At 44.7% G+C, this 22,754-nt stretch overlaps 2 protein-coding genes across 5 annotated transcripts in view; one reads left to right on the top strand and one right to left on the bottom strand.

The window, feature by feature from the left end:
• Positions 1-266: 266 nt before the first annotated feature.
• On the bottom strand, positions 267-13,115 carry RCN2 (reticulocalbin 2). Of its 2 annotated transcripts, none has more exons than XM_037053471.1 (7): positions 12,851-13,115; positions 12,455-12,560; positions 8,817-9,013; positions 5,517-5,618; positions 3,350-3,446; positions 2,430-2,572; positions 267-1,279 (listed from the first exon to the last, which is right to left on the bottom strand). In XM_037053471.1, the coding sequence occupies exons 1-7, from the start codon at positions 12,977-12,979 to the stop codon at positions 1,127-1,129; spliced, it is 927 nt and encodes a 308-aa protein (XP_036909366.1). In that variant the 5' UTR covers positions 12,980-13,115; the 3' UTR covers positions 267-1,126. The 2 variants fall into 2 exon arrangements, with proteins under 2 accessions (XP_036909366.1, XP_036909365.1); XM_037053470.1 differs by having other exon boundaries at positions 5,517-5,630; positions 12,851-13,114.
• Positions 13,116-15,892: 2,777 nt separating this feature from the next.
• The window catches only part of SCAPER (S-phase cyclin A associated protein in the ER), a 150,443-nt gene continuing 143,581 nt past the window's right edge, over positions 15,893-22,754 (top strand). For 2 of the 3 annotated variants that reach the window (XM_037053468.1, XM_037053466.1), the window contains exons 1-2: positions 15,893-15,960; positions 19,483-19,548. In XM_037053468.1, coding sequence (XP_036909363.1) covers positions 19,543-19,548 — 6 coding nt within the window. In that variant the 5' untranslated portion in view covers positions 15,893-15,960; positions 19,483-19,542. Of the gene's footprint in view, positions 15,961-16,000; positions 16,080-19,482; positions 19,549-22,754 lie in introns of those variants that run through there. The other variant, XM_037053467.1, reaches the window with a different exon arrangement.

The following is a 22,754-nucleotide window of genomic DNA, read 5'->3' as shown; positions in this document are numbered from 1 at the left end:
GTACTGTCTGTGGGTGAGAGCTAGGGAAACGCGAATTCCTCACCTTCTCCAGAGTCTTTACTCCCCCCACACATACTAACCTGACCTACCTACCGAGTAAGGTTCAAAACTGACCAGGTAGGTGTGCCGAAGTGCTCGTCACACGCGACAGTGTGACTGATACTGAGCTGTGCTGGTGATTTCAACCTGGGAAACTCTTACAGTTACTTCTACTCCCAGATAGCAAGGCCACATTTGCTACAACAGAAACTGAAATACATCAGGTGTACAGTCAAGTGTAATATGCTTTTATTTAAAAAAAAAAAAAAGCAAAACAAGAATATGGAACAGGAATAATTTAACAGAATTTTAGAACCCTCACTGCCCAAATCCGGGAATGGATGAGGCGGGATGATGCAAATACAACAGAAGCTGTGCTCGAAAATGGGTTTACCAGGAAGGTTAAAAGCAAACAAACATTTAAAAAGACAGGACATTTCATTTTTAATCAGTGGAAAGAGACGAGTTCTAGACAATATCAAATGCAACACACAACAGACTACAGTTACACATTAAATATAATTACCATCTATACATATGCAAAAATATAAAGTTCTATTTCATACAATAAAACCCTTTATAGAAACCATTTTAAAACTAAGCAGAACTTCTCAAGTTATATGCGAGGTATAAGTCCCTCTGTAGGTTCCTTTAAAGGTTTTAAAACAAAATGCTAAATCTAAAAACTGATGTCCTCTGGTCAGTTCCCAATTTAATGCTACTTAAACAAAATCGATAGCTCGATCACATACTCCTGTAATATTGTTCAGGCATCTCTACATCTTCCATTTTTTCAAGTATGGAAATAGAACTCAAAATACTCACAGTACAGTACTAAACAGATGGCGTCTTTCAGGAAGGGTCTGCTGTCATATGGCACAACACTGGTTTATTTCTTCAATACATTTTGAAGTAAGTATCGGGGTTTGGTTTGGTTTTTTTCTCCCTAAAAGGCGAAAAGTCAGATACACTGGACTGTGGTAAGACTTCCGAGTGGAAAATAACCTCATGAATCTTTTATCCCCAAAGTAACACTGGTAACAAATTTATAAAAGGATCCCGCACGCTCCTCAGACACACCCAGGGACTAAAGCTCGTCGTGATAGAAATACTCGTCGTGAAGCTGTCGGCCATAGTCTGTGGCTTCACTGGTGAGAAACAAGTCTTGGTTCTCCAGAATCTCGGCCTCGGAGAGCTTCCTGTCGCTGTCCAGGTCCATCTCATCGATCAGATGAAGCGCCTGTAACGCAGAAAAAAGGTGCTGAGTGGAGTAGGATTTTCAGCAAGGGGTTCACATTTCAGTGGGATTGGAGTTGTAAGAACCGTTCGTGTTTCTTCATGCAGGTTGCACCGTGCTTCATGGTGCAAAGTGAAGAATCAGAAGCTAAGAAGCTGCGATAGGAAGCTCACGCCCTCGGTACTGTCTCCAGAGCTACGACACCACACACTGCAGGCAGGTCTGCCTCTGGCTTCTCCCACGATCCTTCCTTGATTTCTGCTGGGTTCTGCCTCCTTTTCTCAACTCAAATCCAATTCAGGATTTCTCAAATTTAAGCAAAATGCATGTAACCCCTTTTGAGCCCCTCTAGGTAAATGGAAATCCTGTTCTTCTACTCACTGTCCTGTCAAATACATGATACAATCTTAACTTCCTGGCCCCTTGACCATCTAAACCAGTTCACAGATAAATTAAGATACTGCAATAGATTGGCCTAACTATGAGGGGGGACCCCCCCAAAATGAACAAAATTTACTTGTAAAAATTGTGTATTTATTCTTACATGTGTAAACTTCAGTCACCTTCAATATATTCCCTGCTGGATGCAGTACACCTAATGAGATGTTTTTCTACAGCTCAAAACAGGTTTTGAGCTCGCCAATTTTGATGCCTCTTAATGCTTCTGCTTTTTGTTTTGCCTCTTCCACATTGGCAAAACGTTTCCTTCTGAGGACTTTTTTCATTAAGGTAAACAAAAACAAAGTCGCTCTGGCGAGATCAGGTGAATAGGGAGGGCGAGGCATCGGTGTCACGCCATTTTTCAGCAAAAACTGATAAACACAGTGGTATGGACAGGTGTGCTCAGAAATCACCCATCATGAAATGGGCAAACTCGTTTAACGAGTCTTCAAAAGGAATTCACTGAGGTCAAACGCAGCCTCTCACACCACCACCAGCTGGCGCACTGATCCAGATGGTTTCCTAGAACACTCAGCTAGCAAGGAAGCGTGTACTTACAAGGAGCCTGCCCTCCAGAAGATGATTACAGTTTCTGAGGGGTCCTCCTTTGTACGTAACTCGATTACTTCCTTCTTTGGCTTAAAATTGTAAACTTCCTTTCTTATCAATAGCACCAAATACGCAGGGGAGGTCATCACTCTGCAACACTCACCTCTTCCTGGGCTATGCCCTGGTTGTTGGGCACCACCCAGGACAGCAGCTCCTGGGGATCCAGCCTGCCGTCGGCATCTTTGTCATAATCGTTCAGGAATCGATCCTTCTCAACAAGTATCCACTCCGGATCTTCATTTGCAGCTTAATATGAAAACAATAAGAAACATAAACACTCACAAGAATAACGCATAAGACGTTTGATCATCCCCAGAATGAAGGTTGCCCAAAGACACAGAAACACTTAACAAAAAGTGCTCAAGTACAAACTACACAGTAAGTTTTCAAAAGTGACACACGGGTATAAATAACTCTGAGTTTTCACACCGCGGCACAGCTCACCACCAAGGAGTAACCGTGTTCACTGCTGCTGCTTGTTCTGGTACCTGGTTTTCCCAAATTTGTTTGGGAACTTTGTTTATCGTATGACTACGTAAGACATCCTACGTGTTCTCACAGATAATGCCACCTGTAACTGTAAGGTGGCATTCACAGCAAGGGGCGCTTTCATACAACAATTGGGGAAAAGGGACAGCTGTTTACAGAAAAGGCTGCATGGACCAACTCCCAATTTTAAACGATCAGCAGTCACTTTCCAGTCTACACCGGTGTTTATTTTGTATTTCCACATCAAGATCTACATGCAAAGATACAAGATTTCGTGTAAAAATATTAACCTTTACTTCCTCCATCACTGATTTCGTAACAACACTGTATTTGTCTGAAAATAGAGGCGTGTCTGAGCCCAGGCACAGGACTCCGGCAGGACAGTGTCCTCAGATCTGGGGAGTCCCTCTGTGGTGCCCGTGTTGTACTGAAGTTGGCAGAACAAGTTGAAACCAGGCCAAGCTCTTCTTGTTTTTCCTTCTTTACTTCCGTTTGTCCCCCTGCCCTTCCCCACACAACCCCCAGGCTCCTTACCTGGATCCCGCCTGTAGTCACCAAGAAATTCTTCCAAACTAACAAATCCATCACCATTTTTGTCATGTTCTTCCAAGGCCTCTTGAATGACAAATTCCTGTTGCATAAAATAAATGAGTGACAAAACTTCCAGTCCCCCCACCATCTGAGTCACTCTTGCTGAACTTCTCAGGAGAAACCATGTTGATCACCTGTGCTTATGACCAGGGGAGTTCACAGACACGAACGAGACACCAAATACTCGGTACCTCTTGGCAAAGACCCTCTCCTAGGTTTCCACACACAGTACAATCGTTCCTAAATGCCTCTTGTTTACTGCCCTCACTTGTAATCACCGCTATTTGATGCCTGTTCCCCTCATTCTCCTCTCTGCCAAGGCAGGGCCCCCTCACCTGCCCCGCAGACCCCATCCGCACCCACTTCCTGAGCGCTTTTTCTCACACTTTCTCCGAGATGATGCTGTAAGTCATCTCGGATTCTAGTGGTCTAGGCCCTCACAGCTTGGCGCTGATGTTCGCGTTCCTTTCTTTCTGGACTCGAGCACGGCGGTCATGAAAACAGGTTCTTCAGAGCGTCCCACTCTAGCCAAACCCAGAGGCTTCACGGGCACGTGTGGGAAATAACACTCAAACACGAGTCGCCTGTTTCTCCTCTTCCCACACTTAGCCAACGCCCGTTTACTCTTTCTTCAGACTGTGACCAAGGTCCAGACCAAAGCACGTAACGCCTACGTTGTTATTTCACTGCTGTCACGGGCCATCCCCTTTCTCAACCTTCAGTGCTCCTAAGTCCCAGAGACGAGAGCCAGCACCCTCCACCGGCCTCGACAGGGCTCAGGTCGCTTGTCTCCACTGGATTTTGGCACTTAATCAAATGGTGCCCAGCACTGTTCTTAAACTGGGTCATGTATTTTGTGGCAAGGGAGATGTCAGACACCTCACAGTGGCAAAGAAGCAGTGCTGACGGTGCTGCACTGAGCTGTGGGGAGACATGCCCCCGCAGCCTTGGTGCCCGCAGCAGCCGCACCTGTCCGTGACCACGAAGCAGCAGCCCTGCCCCGCCCTGAAATGTCCTGAGCGCAAAGCCACAGAGCTGGAGGCTGATGCCAGGCAACAGACCTCGATACAACCATTGAGTCTGACTTTTAGAGCTATTTTGTTATTTTACTCTCTCCTCCCCAATATGCTCTCAAGAAGCTTGCCAAGTCACAGAAGGACTCAATCAACGTTCGCAGAGTTAAACCTAGAGTGCCGCCAGCTGCTGCCGAGGTGGTGGCGGGGCTCTCCAGGCCCAATGTGGCGAAAACAGTAGTAGTTCTTCGCAGCTGTGCCTGCGCCTCCACCCCCCGCCCCTCCATGAAAAGAGATGCAAAGGTGATGTTTTCTTTCTTTTTTTAAGATTTTACTTACTTTTGGAGAGTGGGAAAGAGAGAGAAATATCCACATGCAAGAGATACATCAATTGGTTGCCTCACATACCCCCTACTGGAGATCTGCAACCCAAGCACTTGCCCTGACTGGGAATCGAACCGGCAACCCTTTGGGTCTGCAGGCTGGCAGTCCATCCACTGAGTGACACCAGCAAGGGCCGATGGGTTTTCTAAGACTCAAAGTTTTCACAAGAGATGTTGTAAACAAAATAGGAGGTTTCAGTGTTACTAATACTGAAAAACCACAGAAAAATCTGCAAGTCAGGGGAAGAGTAATACTCATATATTACAGAGATTAAAAAAAAAAAACAACAAAAAGCCCTGGCTGGTGTAGCTCAGTGGATTGAGCTCAGGCCTGCAAACCACACCATCGCGGTTCGATGCCCAGTCAGGCACATGCCTGGGTTGCAGGCCAGTTCCCAGCAGGGGATTCAAGAGAGGCAACCATACGTTGATATTTCTCTCCTCTTCTTCCCTCTCCCTCTAAAAAAGTAAATAAATAAAATCTTTAAAAAACAAACAACTCAGTCCTTTACCTCCTCCCTCCCACTTACCCGGGTGGGTAAGCGACCCACCCCCGGGACCCTCCTTCCCAGGCCTAATCTAAAGTGGGGAGAACCTGGGATCTTCCAGTCTCTGAAAATTCTGGCTGCTATACAATTCATTTTCATGACTTAGTAAAAACAGGTTTTAAAGTTCTGGTCGCTCGATAGTTCTCTTAAAAATTTTCTTCCTTACCTTCATATAATCAACTTCTTCAGGATGCTCGAAAGCAATAAATTCTTCAAGATTCAAAGCAGGATCTACATCCTGGTTAGCTTTTTCAAATCGCTTCTTGTCCTTTAAATGAAGCTTGGAAGATTAAACATTGAACATGTTTAAAGGTATCATCATAAAATATCACCATAAACAATACTCTGAAAATACAAACGAGGTAAATCTAAAGGACACTTTCATACATTATTTTGTCTCCACATCATCCCTGTGAAGGTTGCTGGGCCAACAACGTCTCCGAGAAGCACAGAGCAGCGGGTTCCGGAGTGAGAGAGACGCAGATCGGAACTGCGGCAGCGCCGCCCACCAGCTGTGCTACGGAAGGCCAAGTGCCGGGTGCTGCTGGGTTCCACACGGTAACATTGGGACACTCCGACACCAAGAGCAACAGATGAACGTGTGACTATACAGAACTATTAGTAAACAGGGTCTACACAGCAGAAACCATGAACAAGATGAAAAGTGACGGGGACGATGCTCTAACCCACTGAGGACGTGGCGAGGGCTCCATCTTCCTTTTCCTAACGAAGTGTCAGCTTTCAGGGAGAAGACTGCTCTTAATTAACTTCTCACAGCTAATTCTGTAATCAGGAGGCTTGGAAACCAATAGTCCTATATTGCTAATCCTGCATTCATTCTTTTCTGAGAACTTCTGTGAATAATTTTTCTTTCTATAAACTTGCATGTATTAAACCACCTATTTTTAAAAAGCTCAATTTGAAATATTTTAGAAACTTTTAATTCATGTGTTTCATTGTTAAAAAGAAATGCTCTTCTCCAATTTCTAGGAATTAGGTAGCATTCACTCACCGAGACATTTCTTTTATGACAACTGATTTACATAGATGCTCACTTCTTCCCCAAAGAATTTATCTTTCAAACATTCAGAATCCATTGGTCAGTTAGTTACACTCACCTACTTCTCAGCAGCTGCCTTTAACGTAATGTTTCATATTTTTAAATAACTAGACGATATAATTTACATTTTACATTCGGGTTTCACACAGGGAAAAGCAGTCAAACGAGACCTGATGTGCTTTGTTGAGTCAATCGAGTTCTTTCTGAATAAACCTCTCTTCAAAATACTAAGTGCCTGGACTTCCCTATGAACGAATGCTTCCGTTCGGAGCAAAGATGTCCATGCTTCTGCAGAGGGAGTGCAATCTGGCCAATCTGCCCATGAAGGATCGCTTTCAACACACTGAGAATTCTTTAAAAAAAACAAACGAGAAACAAATAATATTCTACCTCACATTTCTCAGATTACTTAAAATAATGTGATCTCTGAAAGCGCTTTCACCCACAGTCGTCTGAAGAACACGATCTACTGGCCCCTCAAACGCGAGAGGCCAGTGCACGCAGCGGCTGCTTGTCCAAAGTGGCCAACTTCGGAAACACAGTCACACAACAGACTCCCCACCTCCTACCAACTCGACTCTCTGCTTCTGTACAAAAACCCTGTACTCTACGGGATGACAAAAAGCATTGTATACATGGTAGTAAAAAGATTTAATTACCAATCATTTGTTTTTATATTGTAACGGAAGCTCGGGGAGAACAACATTGCCATATGTGGTGGACTGATGCTTTCCCACGAAGGAACGTGTAACTTGTGTCACCAGAGCCAAAGCCTAGGTTCTACAAATCCGGACCAGCCCACATAAGGTTGTAACCCACAAAAATGAATGTTGCTTGTACACGCACTTTAGAAGTTAGAGGGACTGAGCTCTGGCCAGACAGGTCCCCAGACTTTAGTTATCCCGTTAAACTGCTGTCAACACTTGCTCCTCAATCATAAAGACACACTTTTTGGGGCATTTCACAGCTCAGGAGGGCCATGATTCCAGGTTATCTCTATTCTCTATATGGAAAGAGTAAAAATATAAGATAAAATTCAGGTATCCAACTGATTTTTGTTTTTAATAGGCTTCCATGCAGAAAGGAATTATTTAGCTATTCTGTTAGTTTTTATGATTTATTCATGGTATAATGTTTAGTCTGTAACCTGACGACTGACTCATTCTTCATCCTTGATTTTTTCCTTTGGAGAGTAACGCAACTGTTGCTGAGTTCATCTTTATACCCCACATCCACTTTTAGAGAATTATATCAAATTGTAATACAGTATTATGATGAAAACTTCATGTAGAGACATATTCCTGGGTCGTCACACTTCGCTACTGAGAAGTGTTCACTGCAGAGACCCACTTATTCCTTTCGGTTCTTAAGCTCCATCCAACTCATTCCGCAAAGGTAGAGCCTGAGGCTCGACCTGCCCTGAGTGCCCCGGGGGAGGAGGAGGGGTGGTGGTGGGGACACTGCAGGATGAGCAGACATCGTTGCAAAGAAAAAACAAGTGGTTTATGTTAATAAATCATGTATCTCTTCAAAGTGAACATTTTCTTCTCAACACCATAATCTATCACTTCATACCCGCTTAAGAATATAGATTTAAAAATCAAAAATACATTCTTTTATTTTGACGGGAGAGTGATCAAGTCTTTTGGGTGCCAAGAGAAGAAAAAAAAGAACACAAGTAGAATCTAAGAACAGCAAGATTTTCAAATACTGGATTTAACTTCTCTGCTGTTCCTGGGCAGGGAAGTTGTGACATCACGCGATGGTTTGGCTTTAGAAGAGACTCAGAACTTGAACGATGTTTCTAAAGGTAAGTTCGTACAGTCAAGGAGGACACCTCTTAGGTGGGCAAATCTCAGAGCTCGCAAATCTCATCGTGTTTGCACCAGGTGCTAAGAAAGTTCTGCAGACACTGATGGCGCGGCGACACGAATGCCCGCAGCACCGCTGACGCGCACACTGAGAAATGGTTCGTACGGTAAGTGTTACGTTCTGTGGAGTGCACCGCAATGCAGAAACATTTTTTTAAAGAGTTAATTTATGTAAAAGTATGTGCTTAAATATGGGAATGGGCCTCTTGTAATCTTTCCTCTTAGTGAATACGATATACAACAGATTGTTCAATAACATAAAAAATAAAATATTGACACACGCATCCAAAATACACACAGACACAAAACACCAATTCTGGAGACGAGGACAAATGGTACACCTGAGAAGAGATGCAAGGGTGACGCAGACAGTCACCCTCGGGCACTAAACCTGGCTTGAAAGGAAACTGCTACACTGACCAAGAGGCTGAGCAGGCGACTGGCGGCCTGGCAGCCAAGGCGGTGCAGCGGAGGACCTCGGCCCGGAGCGCTCCTTCCCTCGGGAAGCCGGAGTGGCTCGTGCGCATGCGCTCACCTGCCTGAAGGACTCCTCTTCCGCATCATCCAGAGCTGTGTTCTCATCAAAGTCGATGACACGATCATACATCTGGATGTTGTACTCGTCCCAGGACACGGCACCATCACTGTTTTTGTCATATTCAACAAACTGCTGCTTTGCTTCTTGCATAGCATAGTGTTTAAAAGACATCTGAATCCACGAGCTGAGTTCACCTGTGTCAATTTCCCAGAGCACAGGGAACATTAGCAGTAACTGTCATACACAGAGGATTTCTAAATCTTCTCTCAAAGAATAAAAAAATAGTGTTTGCAAAGGCTGAATGAGAAGTGGCTTAGTTGGATTCAAAGAAACAGGAGTAGGAAGTAGGAGGACCTGCTGGTGTGTAAGACTCCAAAAAATCACACTTACTAGGTCAGCCCATTGAGTTCACAGCGTTTCTGTGATTTGTTCGCTGTGGATCTCCAAAGATCTTCCTTTGGAAGAATTAGCAATTGGCCAAAAGAGCACTTAACTTTGTAAAAAAATTACCCGTGAAGTTGCAAATACCTTTGCTGTTGCAATCATCTCTGGAAGCGCAAATCTTTAAGTAATGACCTATTAAAATATGCATTAGAAAAAAAGTGCTTTTCATTTATGAAAACATAAAATTTTCCTTTAAAGTAAGTTTAACATTGAGTTGAAGCCAAACAGTACTAAGGACAAAACAGATGGTAAGTAGACAAGGCCTGAATTGTAAAAAGATAATTCAAGTGACTGAAGTTTGGTCACATTTTTCACCCAGCCCATGGAGTCCCAGGTATTAGGAAAGGGCTCCTGTAGTGGCGCTGACACCAGGGGAGGCAGAACTGGAGCACACGAACCTGGAATGAATAAATACGACAGTGCACGGCACCTCCATGAAGGCATGAGGAGGAGGGGCCGTTGCCTGCACTGGCCTGAAAGGACCTCATGTTCGAACTGAGACCTGAAGAACCAGAAGCCACCCTGGGGGGGAGTGAGGGTGCGGCAGTCACCCCTGAGAGAGGGGAAGGCCGGTGTAAAGACCCTGAGGCATAGGGACACATGCATATCCCCTGCTTTCCTGCAAAGACCACCTACCTAAAATGTGTAAATGTACCTAAATGCACACACATATATTTAAATTCATTCATGGAAAAAATATTTGAGAAAACATTGCAGTATGTTCCTTTAACCATGACACTAAAACATTCAGAGGCAACTGGAACAAAATTATGGGCAGCAAATGTGATTTATGCCCCTCTTACAACAGCTGTCTAACTTGGTACCTGAAAGTTTCTAAATCTCATATATCCACTTTCAGATCAATTATTAAAAATGTATTCATAGAGTTACTTACTCTTTGCATTACAGACAAAGGGGAGGAGAAAAATATTTGCGGAAAGAGTGGTACCGCTCTACTGGTTTGGGGGGGGGTGACAGGCGAATAGAAAAGTATACACTTTTTTGTCTCCCCTGAAACTCTTCATCAGGACAGAATAGTACTTAGACATCAATGATGTCTAAAAGGTATTAAACGATGACTATACAATACACCATCTATACACATTGTCTCTGATCTTCAAAACGAGGCAATTATAATTGCTAGTTTAAAGCTCAGGAAATTCGGGTTTCTCATTGAGGACTCACAGCTATTAAGTAGCTGAGTGCACACTCCAAGGCTACCTTTGGCTTCAGAGCCTAAACTTCTTCCATTGACCTTCGCCGTCTCCCAAGAACCTGAGTCCAGTCCTGGCCCTTACAGTGCCAATGAGCAGATGCTCCCGAAGGGTCCTCAAGAATGAGGACTTATTCTAGTTTATTTAAAGAGCTCATCATGGCCAAGAAAATGCAGAACGAAACGGTAACCGGAAACGGTTTGCTCCAGCTTTGCCGTAAGGGAATGTTAATACTCTCAAGTGTTTTGTTTTGCTATCTGTGAAATGAACATTTGGACGAAGTGCCCTTTAACTTTAACTTTTTATTTTTTAAAAGATTTTATTTATTTATTTTTAGAGGGGAAGGGAAGGAGAGGAGGAGAGAAATATCAATGTATGGTTGCCTCTCATGAGTCCCCTGCTGGGAACTGGCCTGCAACCCAGGCATATGCCCTGACTGGGCATCGAACCGCGATGGTGTGGTTCGCAGGCCCGAGCTCAATCCACTGAGCTACACCAGCCAGGGCTAACATTAACTTTTTAAAAAGTTACTATTGCCAGAGCCAAGTGGCTCAACCGGTTGGAACATCAAAGGGTTGCAGCTTGATCCCCAACTGGGATGCGTGGGCTCTGAATGCAGGAGGCAACCAATTGACATTTCTCTTTCTCCTTTCCTCTCTCTAAATCAATAAACAACAACAACAACAACAAACATATCCTTGGGCAAGGACTAAAAAACTTTGCTATTAAATATTTAATTATAGCAGGCGTTTATAGACAGATACCATCAAGTCTGCCGAAACTACCTGTTCTGCGTGCTTCCTTGTATAACCAAAGATGGACCCATTCTTGCTGGGTAATAGAGTTCAACAGCTAATTGCTGTTTAAGTCTAGAGAATCTAAACCTCGATATTCCTAAAGGCACCAGTGTAAAAACTTTATTGACAACCCATCTTAAATTTCCCAGACTGAAATTCTCTCTCCCGTCACTTCATTCCACAGATGCTGAGCTGCATGAAAATAGGTTACAGCAACGTAGCTCCTATGTTTGGTTCAGAATCACCTTAGAAAGTGACAGGGTTCATCACTTGAATTAAGCAATGAGAGGCAGGTACACAGCAATTAACTAGAATATTCTTTTAACAATCTGTGCATTTCATTTCTGCCTACAGAATCTACTTAAGATCACTGAGATTTTTTTTTTAAGTAAAGGGTACTGAAAACTGAATTAAGATTGGATTCTAAGTCCTGGCTTTACCACTGATTTGAGAAGGGCATCCATGGACTTCAATTTATTCATCTCTACAAAGAAGGGTAGACAAGATGACCCCAGTGTCCCGATTAGCAGTAATAATTTGTGATAAACATAATTCACACGCAGCAGGTCTTTCTATACTTGCTTATGAAAAGAAGCAAACTCTTATAATTCTAAAAAAAGAATGTATCAAAAGAGCAATAACTTAATACCTTAAGTTGGTTTTTGGCCTGTCCCTAGGATGAATCATTTGTTGACACAGACAGAAGTCCTATGAGGAAGAGGGTGTTTGCTCATGGTATAACCACATATGTTGTATGACCATGCTGTGTATATATTATTAAAGAAAGCACTGAGTTTTACTTGGTATCCTATGTCTAAAGATTTCCAAGAATACCACAGGGAAGGGAGTTGGGGGGATAGTTAAGGGTAAAGGGGGTCAAATGCATAGTGAAGGAAGATTTCACTGCGGGTGGTGGGCACACAATCTAATACACAGATGATGTAATACAGAATTGTACGTGTGAGACCCATATAATCTCATTAACCAATGTCACCCCAATAAGTTAACTTAAAAAATAAAAGTAAGTAAAGATTTCCTGGCATAAAACCTACTCACTATGTCCTTTCCCCCCTCTCACAGTACTTCTAATTTGTGGGAACACTCGCACTGTGCCGTCAGCAGACACCCCTCTTAAATGTGTGTTTCTGTGTCCATTGTTAGTTGTGCAGGACGTGCTTACTTTCGGTGAGAAAGCCATCTGAGTCCAAGTCAATTTTCTTTATGATTGACTTCAGCCTTTTGTGTTGCTCCTCCGGGGTGAGTTTAACATATTCGTCGACTTCTTCCTTCGGGGGTAAGCGATACACAGGGGTCAAGCATTACTACCAGTGGAGCAAAATGGTGGAGCAAATCACGGCCACCGGATGCCTCCCAGTCAACACAACCTGCTCTCCAAGGCCCTTATCCTTCCACACCCTCGTTAACCCCCTGCCTTGCGTGGGAGGAAGGAGGGTTTGGGCCTTGGGATCTCCAGTGAGCGGCGTCCTGCCGGGTGCCAGGATCAGGCCACCCAGGACCCAGCCTGGTACCCAAGGAGGCCATCCTCCCGGCCCCGGCCCCGGCCCAGCCGCCTCACCTGGCCGCCCAGCAGCGCCTCGCGGTCATAGTCTGTGCGGTGCTCGCCGTGCGCGTCCCCGGCAGCGGCCGTGGCGCAGAGGAGCAGCAACAGCAACCCACGCGCCGTGGGCCTCGGGCCCAGCCCCATCGCGCCGGCCGCCGTGGACACTGGATGAGGCGGGGGGCTGGCGGCGCTCGGTGGCGCGGCGTACGTGGGGGCACGCAGCGCAGAGGGGCGGTGGCGCCGTTCCTCGACTCCCGGGAGCTGATGCTCGAGCCACGACTGCGCAGTGCGATTCCCGGGCCAAGCTTATATAACCCCAGTGGAGGGGGCGGGGCGCCAGTCTGGGTCGCTGATTGCTCTCTGCTAGGGAGGCAAGGCGCGGGAGGGGAGATCCCCTGCGGGTGGGGAGAGCCCCTGCGGGCGGGTAGAACCCTGCGGGCGACTTTCCCCCACCGCACCCCGGAAACTCTGCCAGAAACTCCCGTCTGCTCCACGAGTCTGTCCTGGTTAACCCTCAGTGAGGAAAAGGCAGGAGATTCTAACTACGGTACAGTTGTTATAAAAAAAATCTGCTCTGGAGAACCAACGGACAGTATCCATTTCTCAGTGTTCAGTGTATCTCTCTGATTTATTTCACCAGAGTAGAATGAACTAACGCACGCACATAACAAGCAAGATATTTGTATTGGATGCTCAGTCGTGACTTAATAGTTCTGCCATCTTGGCCAAGTTACTTAGCCCTTGAAAATCTATTTGCTCGTTTCAAAAATGGGCATAGTGATGAGACTACCTTAAAGAGTTGTCATGAAGATTAAATAATATAATGCATTCAGACAAATATGATGAGGTGTCAGCTTCACACCCATGTGAGTAGAAAAGTAAAGGATAATTGCATGGAAAGAATAGCTGGCTTAGCTAGGACCTAGGAAACTCTTACCAAGTAGAATACAGGTTTTGCCCCTTCTTGAACTTCATATAGATGGCATCACACAGCATTTACAGCGATTGGTCGCATGCCCTGCATGCCCTTCTGTCTTAGTGGAAGTACAATAGCGTGGTGTCATGAAGGAACACAGACAGATCATGTTTGGATCCTCGGTTTCCCTACCTCACCTGCTGTACACTTTAAATGAGTGACTTCATTTTTTAAAAATTATGTGAAAAAATTAAATAATAACACCTGTCTAATAAATTTTGTGTGGGGAGTATTCTATGTAAGGTGTCTTACCCATAGAAGGAGCTCAAAACTTTAAAAAAATTATTTAAAAAATTTTAATCTGTTGATTTTTGAGAGAGACAGAGAGACATCAATCAGTTCTGCATTGATTGAGTCTCCTATGTGCCCTGATTGGAGTCGAACCTGCAAACTTGGTGTATCAGGACCAGGTTGTAACCAACGGAGCTACCTGGTCAGGGCCTGGGGCTCAAATTTTTTTGACTTTTCTTTTTCCACCCCCCAGCAAATTCCTACTCAACCTTCCAGATCCAGCAAAAGTGTTTCCTGAAAGATGACTTTTCTAACTTCCTGCCACCAAAACTGTTGATCTCTTAGGTCTCTTTGTCCCGTCATTTTGCTTTGTCTGTTTCTCTGCCATAGCAATTAGCACAGAATACTGTGACTATTTGTTGACATTACTACAAGAACTAGGGAGCCTTGAGGTCAGGAACAGACGACTATAGGGCAGTCAAAGAAGGGACAGTTTAGACGGAGTAATCATACAACTCGAGGGATTTTTCTTGGTTTAGTCTATTAATCTTTTGGGGAGAGAAGATGTGAACATGCCAGGGTTAGGGAGAGGGGATAACTGATGAGGATGAGGCCCTGGCTACCGTTTATTAAACTGCAGTCTGTTCTCCATTCTCCTGATCCTTATTTTGATAACTGTAGTGCTTATCACCTTATCGTGTAACTGGTTGTGCTTACTGTTTATTGTCTGTCTCCACCCAGCTCCAAGAAGGCAGGAATATTTTTAAAATCTAGTTTATTGACTAACTCCAAGCACCTAGAACAGCATCTGATATGTGATAGGTGTATAAGAAACTTTTGGTAAGTAAAATCAATAAAAGAGTAAGTTTCCTAAAAAGGAAAGGGGGGAAGAGGAGCCAGAACATAGCCAACGATATGGTTCTGTCTCGACCTGGAAAAGAATATACTTGCCAGTGAGGACTCCTCCTAGTTGGTTGGCCTCAAATTCATAACCGTTCTTAGCAGAGGTGCCTAAGGCAGGCTGCATTTCAATGAAAAGCTACAGACTGGGCTGCCAAACCTCCTGCCTGCGAGTGGACTCTTATAGGAGATCCAGGATCAAACTGGACTGATAGGACTGAGGCATGCAACCAGCCGTACAGCCTCACTTACATCTCCATGGACCAGTCAGGGCCCATTTGTATAGAAATGGGCCAATCGGGGGTGGGGTCGGGCAGTTCTCCACATAAACCTGCTTCATCTCTGCTTCTTCTCAGCTGCACACTCTCAATTCCCGTGGAAGACTGGGTTACCTGGCTAGAGCTGGGTTTCCTCGACCAATAACTTCACTTTACCCTAAACCGGGGACTCCTGTGGGCATAGAGTTCGTGATAGGACCTTCCCTTGACAGTTTTCACCACGCCGACAGTCCAATTGTGAGGTAGTCTCCATTGGATTCTATGACTTCCCACCTGTTGTGACACGGGAGAGAGAAGGGTGAAGCGTCTGAACTCCCAGTTAGATGACGATGATAATTACGGTCTAGAATCTAGACCACAATTTTTGTTCAGAACTGTGATTTAAGTATGTTTTGTCGGGTGTGTACTCCACCCTGCGAGCCTGGAACAGAGGAGGGGCCGCATAGAGCTTCCCAGAGTAGTCCCGCGTGGGTTCTGGAGCGTGTTCACGGGTTCTTCTTCGGTGAGACTCGCTGTGGGGATAAGACAGAGGGAAGGGATCCAGTAGGAGAGCGCGCGCAGGGTGGACAGAGGTGGCTGTGCGAACGCAGCGCAGAACTCCAGTCTCCGCGGCCCCACCTCGCGGGCTGATGCGCCTGCGCGCGGGAGGCCAGAGCGCGGGTCACGTGGTGCGCTGCAGCGGCCCCGCCCCTTTCCCGGCGGGACGCTCGGTGTCGCCCGCGCTGCGCTGGGCGGCGGGGGTGAGTGTTCGCTGGGGTGCGCGTCCCGAAGACCTGGCGGGCCTGGGCGGGGACACTGGCGGGCGGGGACGCTGGCGGACCGAGTGACTCGCGGGACCACGGGGCGCCGTGGCGGCGGGGTACGCTCCTCCACCGCTCCCCTTCCCTAGGCGTGCGGGCGGAGAGGGCCTGGGAGCGCGGCGGGGGGGAGGGGAGCGGGCCGCTGGGGAGGACCTGGGGGTCGTCAGGGGAAGCCTGCGGGGCAGGCGGCGAGGTGTGCGGGCCGAGGGGCCATGCGCAGGTAGTGTCCCCCTCGGCCCGGGGTTTCCGGAGGACCCTTCTCGCCGGCACCACGCTGACAGGATGGCCGCCGTCCGCTCCCTGTCAGCGGGTTTTCCGCGCTTTCCCTACGCTCTGCGGGGAAGCAGGGCGAGAGGGGCTGCCCGAAGGATGAGACCCCCCGGGGCCTCGAACCTGTCAGCGCCTCCTTCCCGGCACCTCGCCGGCTCCTTCCCCCGCCATGTGGTGAGAAAGCGGGCCGGAGACCGGCCTTGGAGCAGCACCTGCTGCCGCCGGGCTCCCGGGACGCGCCGCCGCCTCAGAGCAGCTGCCTGCGGCGGGTGGACCACATTTCCCCTTCTGTTCATGCCCAGAGATTCTCCAAAAAAATAGCGGTTCCGTGGAGACATCTTACTGCATAGTAATTCCTTGATTATATTACTGCTTGTTACAGTTCATACATCGGCTTCACCAACATTAGCTATTTCATGCTCATAAACAGGCCAAGGCAGAAGCATGGGATGTTCCTTATGCCCCCTGGTATGAACGGGGAAACTGAGGCTGACAGAGGTTATTTCCTGTCCCAGGTCACCTGCTGGCACATGGTAGATCTGGGATTAAGCTTTCAGACCTGAGGTTTAGGTCTGAGCGTTATCCCCTCTGGTCTGTCCCTGGTATTTTTTTCTCTTAACTAGGACTTTCTCAAAAAATGTGTTGGGTGCCTGTTGATTTATGCCACATAGTGAAATGGTTTGAATAATACTCAGTGAGGAATTAGTCTTTGACTTAATCATACAGCCAGTTTGTAATGATTGGGAAAGTTGTTTTTGTGGAAGTATTATTTGATGGTTTTGAAAGCAGACTGCTCTCGGTTTGAATCCCAGCTCCATGAACTGTCCTTTGGCCAGTGGTTAAGTTTTCTGGTGCTTGATTTCCTCCTCCGTAAAATAGGGAACTGTTTTCCACCTCATACATTTGTGATAGTAAGTAAATGAGGTGTCATTACAGCTGCTCCTGGCCCATAGTAAGCCCTCAACAAACCCTGGCTCCTACCCTTCCTTCTTTCCACGCCATTGGGCTGTAATTATTTATTTTCTCTAGTTAACCACCTGCTGGTTTAGGTCCGTTCACCTGCTGGATTATGCATGAAAGCATAATCAGTGTTACTACAAAAATGCATTTTTAAATAACTCTGGTAACCACGGTCCGGAAGATATAGTGTTTAAATTTTTTAATTTACTGGTGTTTTAGAGATAAAGAGGAAGCGGGGAAAGGGAGAGAGAAGAGAGACATCAATCTATTGTTCTAACTTATTGATGCATTCATTTGTTGATTCCCATATGTGCCCTGACGGGGATCAAACCTCCAACCTTGGCGAAAAAGGTAGACTGTAAAAATGTTTGTTCTAGGGCTTCACCATTATAATATCACACAGAGTGCTTTCATTGCCCCAAAGTTCTCTGTTTTGTGCATTTATCCCTCTATCCCCAAGCCATTCCACTTCTTTTCTGTCACTATCTTCGTTGAGTGCTTACCATTTCTATAATACTGTCTTATGTAGGTGAAAGAGAAGATCAGGTATTCGTCCTTTCCTTCAGGCTCTTAAGGTGTCATAGAAGAGAAAAGTCTCATACAAGAAAAAGGGAAAAAAGGATAACATTTACTGAGTGTTTACTATGTGCTAGGTTTTATATATTGTATAAAAAACTATACATTGTAAAAATTATTTACATAGTGTAAAAAATTATATAGTAAAATATTTTATAAAATTAAAATTATATTGTATAAAATATATTTATACAATATATTTATATATTATATAAAATTATTTGTATAAAATTATTCTGTATACCATATAAAAATTATACGTGTCAGATATTGTTTTAACTGGTCAATAGTATAGTATGCTACCATTTAACTATGTAAAGTAGATGTTATTGTCCTTACAGAATAGAAAACTTCAGTTCCAAGGGATTAAATGACTTGTTCACGGCTGTATAACTAGTATCTAATAAATTGACTAAATTGGATTCCATCCCACATCAGTGTACTCTCATTCCCACTGTCCCATGCTTATTTCAGCATACATATATCTCATCTAATCCTTCCAACAACTTTATGAGTTGGGGATAGCCTTCATTCCCCCCACAAGCTATGTGCCCTTTTCTTTGATTCAGTTTTATTGATGTATAATTTACATACAAAAGTGCACCCACTTTTTAAGTGGACAGTTTATTGAATATCCACAACTTAATACATAATTGTGAACCACTGCCACAGTCCGGGTGTAGAACATGTCCATCTCCCAGAAAGTTCCCGTGTACCCCTTCTTTCTTTTCATGGCCAAACAATATTCCATTGTACTAGTTTTTTAATCCATCAACTGACAGACGTTTGGGTAGTTTCCACTTTCTGGCTATGATGAATAATATTGCTGTGAATATTGCTATAGTTTTTGTTTGGGCGTATGTTTTCATTTGAGGCGCTGCATTTAAAAGGAGCAAATTCACTTGACAAAGGATAAGTGATCTTGGCAGTCGTCCCAGAAGGTTCGGTTCCAGTTGCTGCTTGCTCTTCTCTGTTCAGTAGCTCTTCGTACAGGGTCAAGCCATTCTTTTTAGCGATTTCCCTGCCCCTTTGTGTTCTGTCCACTGTCTCTGCTTCGGATTCCTTTGAGTAAAGATCTGGCCACATTAAGTAGGTTCCCTGAAAAGTAGGTTCTGTTCTGTGGAGAGTCTTATGTAATTGGTAAATAAGATATTCTGATAACATCTCACTTTCTGAAAATCCCTAAGAAGAGTTTACACAGTGTTTCATGTACTGGGTTGAGATTCATTAGTGAGTCATACGTCAAAGCAGTGGAAGCATTTAAATAGTGGAATAGAGAAGGAAATATCAGAGTATACCTCACCCAACAGGGGTGAGTATTACTTCATGAAACTTTCGTTTCAGTTAAACGTGAAAACTGAGTCAGGATATGAAGTGTTTGTGTGTTTATAGTTGGTAGGAAAAAGTTTGAATCCTCTAGGTTGGGATATTGTGGATTATTCGTGTGATAACACTGCTTCTTTTCCATTTAATTTGCTTTTGAGCGACTATTTAAAACATGATATATTGTATCAAAACAGGCAGTATGAAGGAGCAGTTTATTTCTTGTTGTTAATTTAATGAGAAATTTGTGGGAATAGGATTTGTATCTTTTTATGAATAAATATGATTTCGGAACAATGTTATGACTACTAGTCTATCTATACTTTATTCTAGGAGTCACACCCCACGGGATTATGTGATGAATGAGCTTCTTGGCATAGAAGAAAATAAAGAATGATGGTAAGCAATTAACTATCTTAAACACTAACCTTTGTTTTTTTGTGTTTTTTTTTTTTGGCCTCTCTCTTTCCTTTCTTCCATCTATTTTAAAAAATATTCTTACTTGTTTTTTTTAAGATTTTATTTATTTATCTTTAGAGGGGAAGGGAAGGAGAGAGGGAGAGAAATATCAATATATGGTTGCCTCTCATGTGTCCCCCGCTGGGAACTGGCCCGCAACCCAGGCATGTGCCCTGACTGGGAATTGAACTGCGATCGTCTGGTTCGCAGGCTCGTGCTCAATCCGCTGAGCTACACCAGCCAGGGCTCTTATTTGTTGATTTGAGAGAGAAATGAGACAGAATCAATTTGTTGTTCCAAGTATTTATGCATTCATTGGCTGATTCTTGCATGTGCTTTGACTGGGGATTGAACCTGCAACCTTGGCATGACAGACGATGCTGAGCTACCCAGCCAGGGCTCTTCCGTGTATTTTTGACTTACTATCTTTTCTCATGCAGTATTTGTTCCATAAAGGTATTTGATAGAACACATTTGTGGGACAGCGCAGTGATACAGTGTACAACTGTGGTATTCAGCTTGATATAGTGCTCCTGCCATTTGTGGGACCCTAGAGCAGAGAGTCAAATGGAAGCCAGCTTCTTTTATGTCCTAATTTTTAAAAGTCATAAGTCGATCCATGCCACCAGATTGACCTGCTTTTCTACCCAGGGCCGAGCCGCTCTGAAAGGAGCAGTGCGCTCCCAACGGGGGTGGGGTGCAGGTCTCTGGATCTGGGAGGCGGACCAGTGTGGCGAAACGCCCAGGGAGCCCAGACAGGCAGCTTCCCTTTCCCCAACGCTTTGCTAACTCAGGATTTTCAGGCAGCTCTGAGTGTCTTCTTACACTGCACCCTACACCACCCCACTACAGGAAAAGGAGGGCATGGAGTTTAGAGGGGAGCCCTGTCTGCCTGCACACCTCCTGTGGGAAATGTAGGGTAGCCATTTCTAGACAGAATTAGATGTTTTTACTTCCAGCACAGAGGCTGTGATCTCCCTCCTTCCCTTTCCTTCCCTCATTGTGAGGCCTGGGGGAGTCCCAGTGCAGTTTGCGAATCCCTCTTCATTCCCGTTCACTCAGTTCCTGCTTAGCTTTGGGTTTGATACTTTGACAGGTTCAGTCTTTGAAAGTGTAGAGCCCAGAGCAGGAGTGTGTCTGCCTGTGTTCTGCATCCTTTTCATCGTAACCCACTCTGCACCCCCCGTACTATACTCTGCTTTACGTCTTAATGATGTAACAACACGTTCTAAGTTTTTGATTTTTTTTATCTGTCATTTGGGATTACTTTCCTTCTGCATGTTATATCCTGAGAATTTCCTACTGCAAGGGACCTTTTAATTATAAACTCTGTTTTTGTTTACCTAAAGATATCTTTTTAAAAAAATATTATTTATTGATTGATTGATTTTTAGAGAGGGGAAGGGAGGAATAAAGGAAGAGAAACATTGATGTGTGGTTGCCTCTTGCACGCCCCCTGCTGGGGACCTGGCTTGCAACCCAGGCATGTGCCCTGACTGGGAATCCAACCCGAGACCCTTTGCTTCCCAGGCCTGCGCTCAATCCACTGAGCTACATCAGCCTGGGCTAAGATATCTTTTTTCTGCCTACATTTCAAACATGGTCTTGCTCAGCATACAAGTCCAGGTTGCCAGATTTTCCTCTCAATACCTTGAAATAAATATTCCACATCTTCCTTTTGATCTTTTGATATTTCTTTTTCTTTTTGATTTTTATTTACTGTTACATACAACATTTACATGGTTCAAAACGTAAGCTATAAGATAGTATTCATTTAGAGAAGTCTGATTTTCGTCGCTATTCTTCCTCTTCTTCCCTTGTGGATAATCCTTTCTTTTTCAGTTTTTTAAAAAATATATTTTATGGAGGCCCTGGCTGGCGTAGCTCAGTGGATTGAGCACAGGCCTGCGAACCAGAGGATCGAGGTTCAATTCCCAGTCAGGGCACATGCCTGGGTTGCAGGCCAGTTCCCTGCAGGCCAACTCCCAGCAGGGGATGCGCAAAAGGCAACCATACATTGATGTCTCTCTCCCTCTCTCCTTCCCCTCTAAAGATAAATAAATAAAAAATTATAAAATATATATATATTTTATTGATCGTGCCATTACAGTTGTCTCATTCCCCCCGCTTCACTCCCCTCCACCCTGCACACCCCTCCCCCACCATTCCCCCCTTTGTTCATGTCCATGTGTCACAAGTTCTTTAGATTCTGTATTTCCCATAGTATTCCTGCCCTCCCCCCTGTCTATTTTCTACCTACCATCTATGCTACTTATTCTCTGTTCCTTCTTCCCCCTTCTCCTCCTCCCACTCCCCTGTTGCTAACCCTCCATGTGATCTCCATTTCTATGTTTCTGCTCCCAATCTAGCTGTCCTCTTAGTTTGCTTTTGTTTTAGGTGTGGTTGTTAATAACTGTGAGTTTGCTGTCCTTTCACTGTTCATATTTTTATCTTCTTTTTCTTAGATAAGTCCCTTTAACATTTCATATAAGAAGGGCTTGGTGATGATGAACTCCTTGAACTTGACCTTATCTGAGAAGCACTTTATCTGCCCTTCCATTCTAAATGAAAGCTTTGCTGGATAGAGCAATCTTGGCTGTAGGTCTTTGGATTTCATGACTTGGAATACTTCCTTCCAGCCCCTTCTTGCCTGTAAGGTCTCTTTTGAGAAATCTGCTGACAGTCTGATGGGTACTCCTTTGTAGGTGACTGTCCCCTTATCTCTTTCTGCTTCTAGAATTCTCTCCTTCATTTTCATCTTGGCTAATGTAATGATGATGTGCCTTGGTGTGTTCCTTCTTGGGTCTGACTTCTTTGGGACTCTCTGAGCTTCCTGGACTTCCTGGAAGTCTATTTCCTTTGCCAGACTGGGGAAATTCTCCTTTATTATTTGTTCAAATAAGTTTTCCACTCGTGGCTGTTCCTCTTCCCCTTCTGGTACCTCTATAATTCGGATGTTGGAACGTTTAAAGATGTCCTGGAGGTTCTTAAGCCTCTCCTCATTTTTTTTGAATTCTTGTTTCTTCCTTCTTTTCTGTTTGGTTGTTTCTTTCTTCCTTCTGGTCCACTCCCTTGATTTGAGTCCCAGTTTCCCTTCCATCACCACTGGTTTCCTGTGCATTTCCCTTCATTTCAATCAGTTTAGC

Source organism: Sturnira hondurensis, unplaced genomic scaffold (genome assembly GCF_014824575.4).
Source record: "Sturnira hondurensis isolate 20B ecotype Veracruz unplaced genomic scaffold, ASM1482457v3 Scaffold0007865, whole genome shotgun sequence".
Taxonomy (NCBI): domain Eukaryota; kingdom Metazoa; phylum Chordata; class Mammalia; order Chiroptera; family Phyllostomidae; genus Sturnira; species Sturnira hondurensis.
The sequence above is the reverse complement of the archived record's forward strand: the minus strand, read 5'-3'. Positions and strand labels throughout refer to the sequence as shown.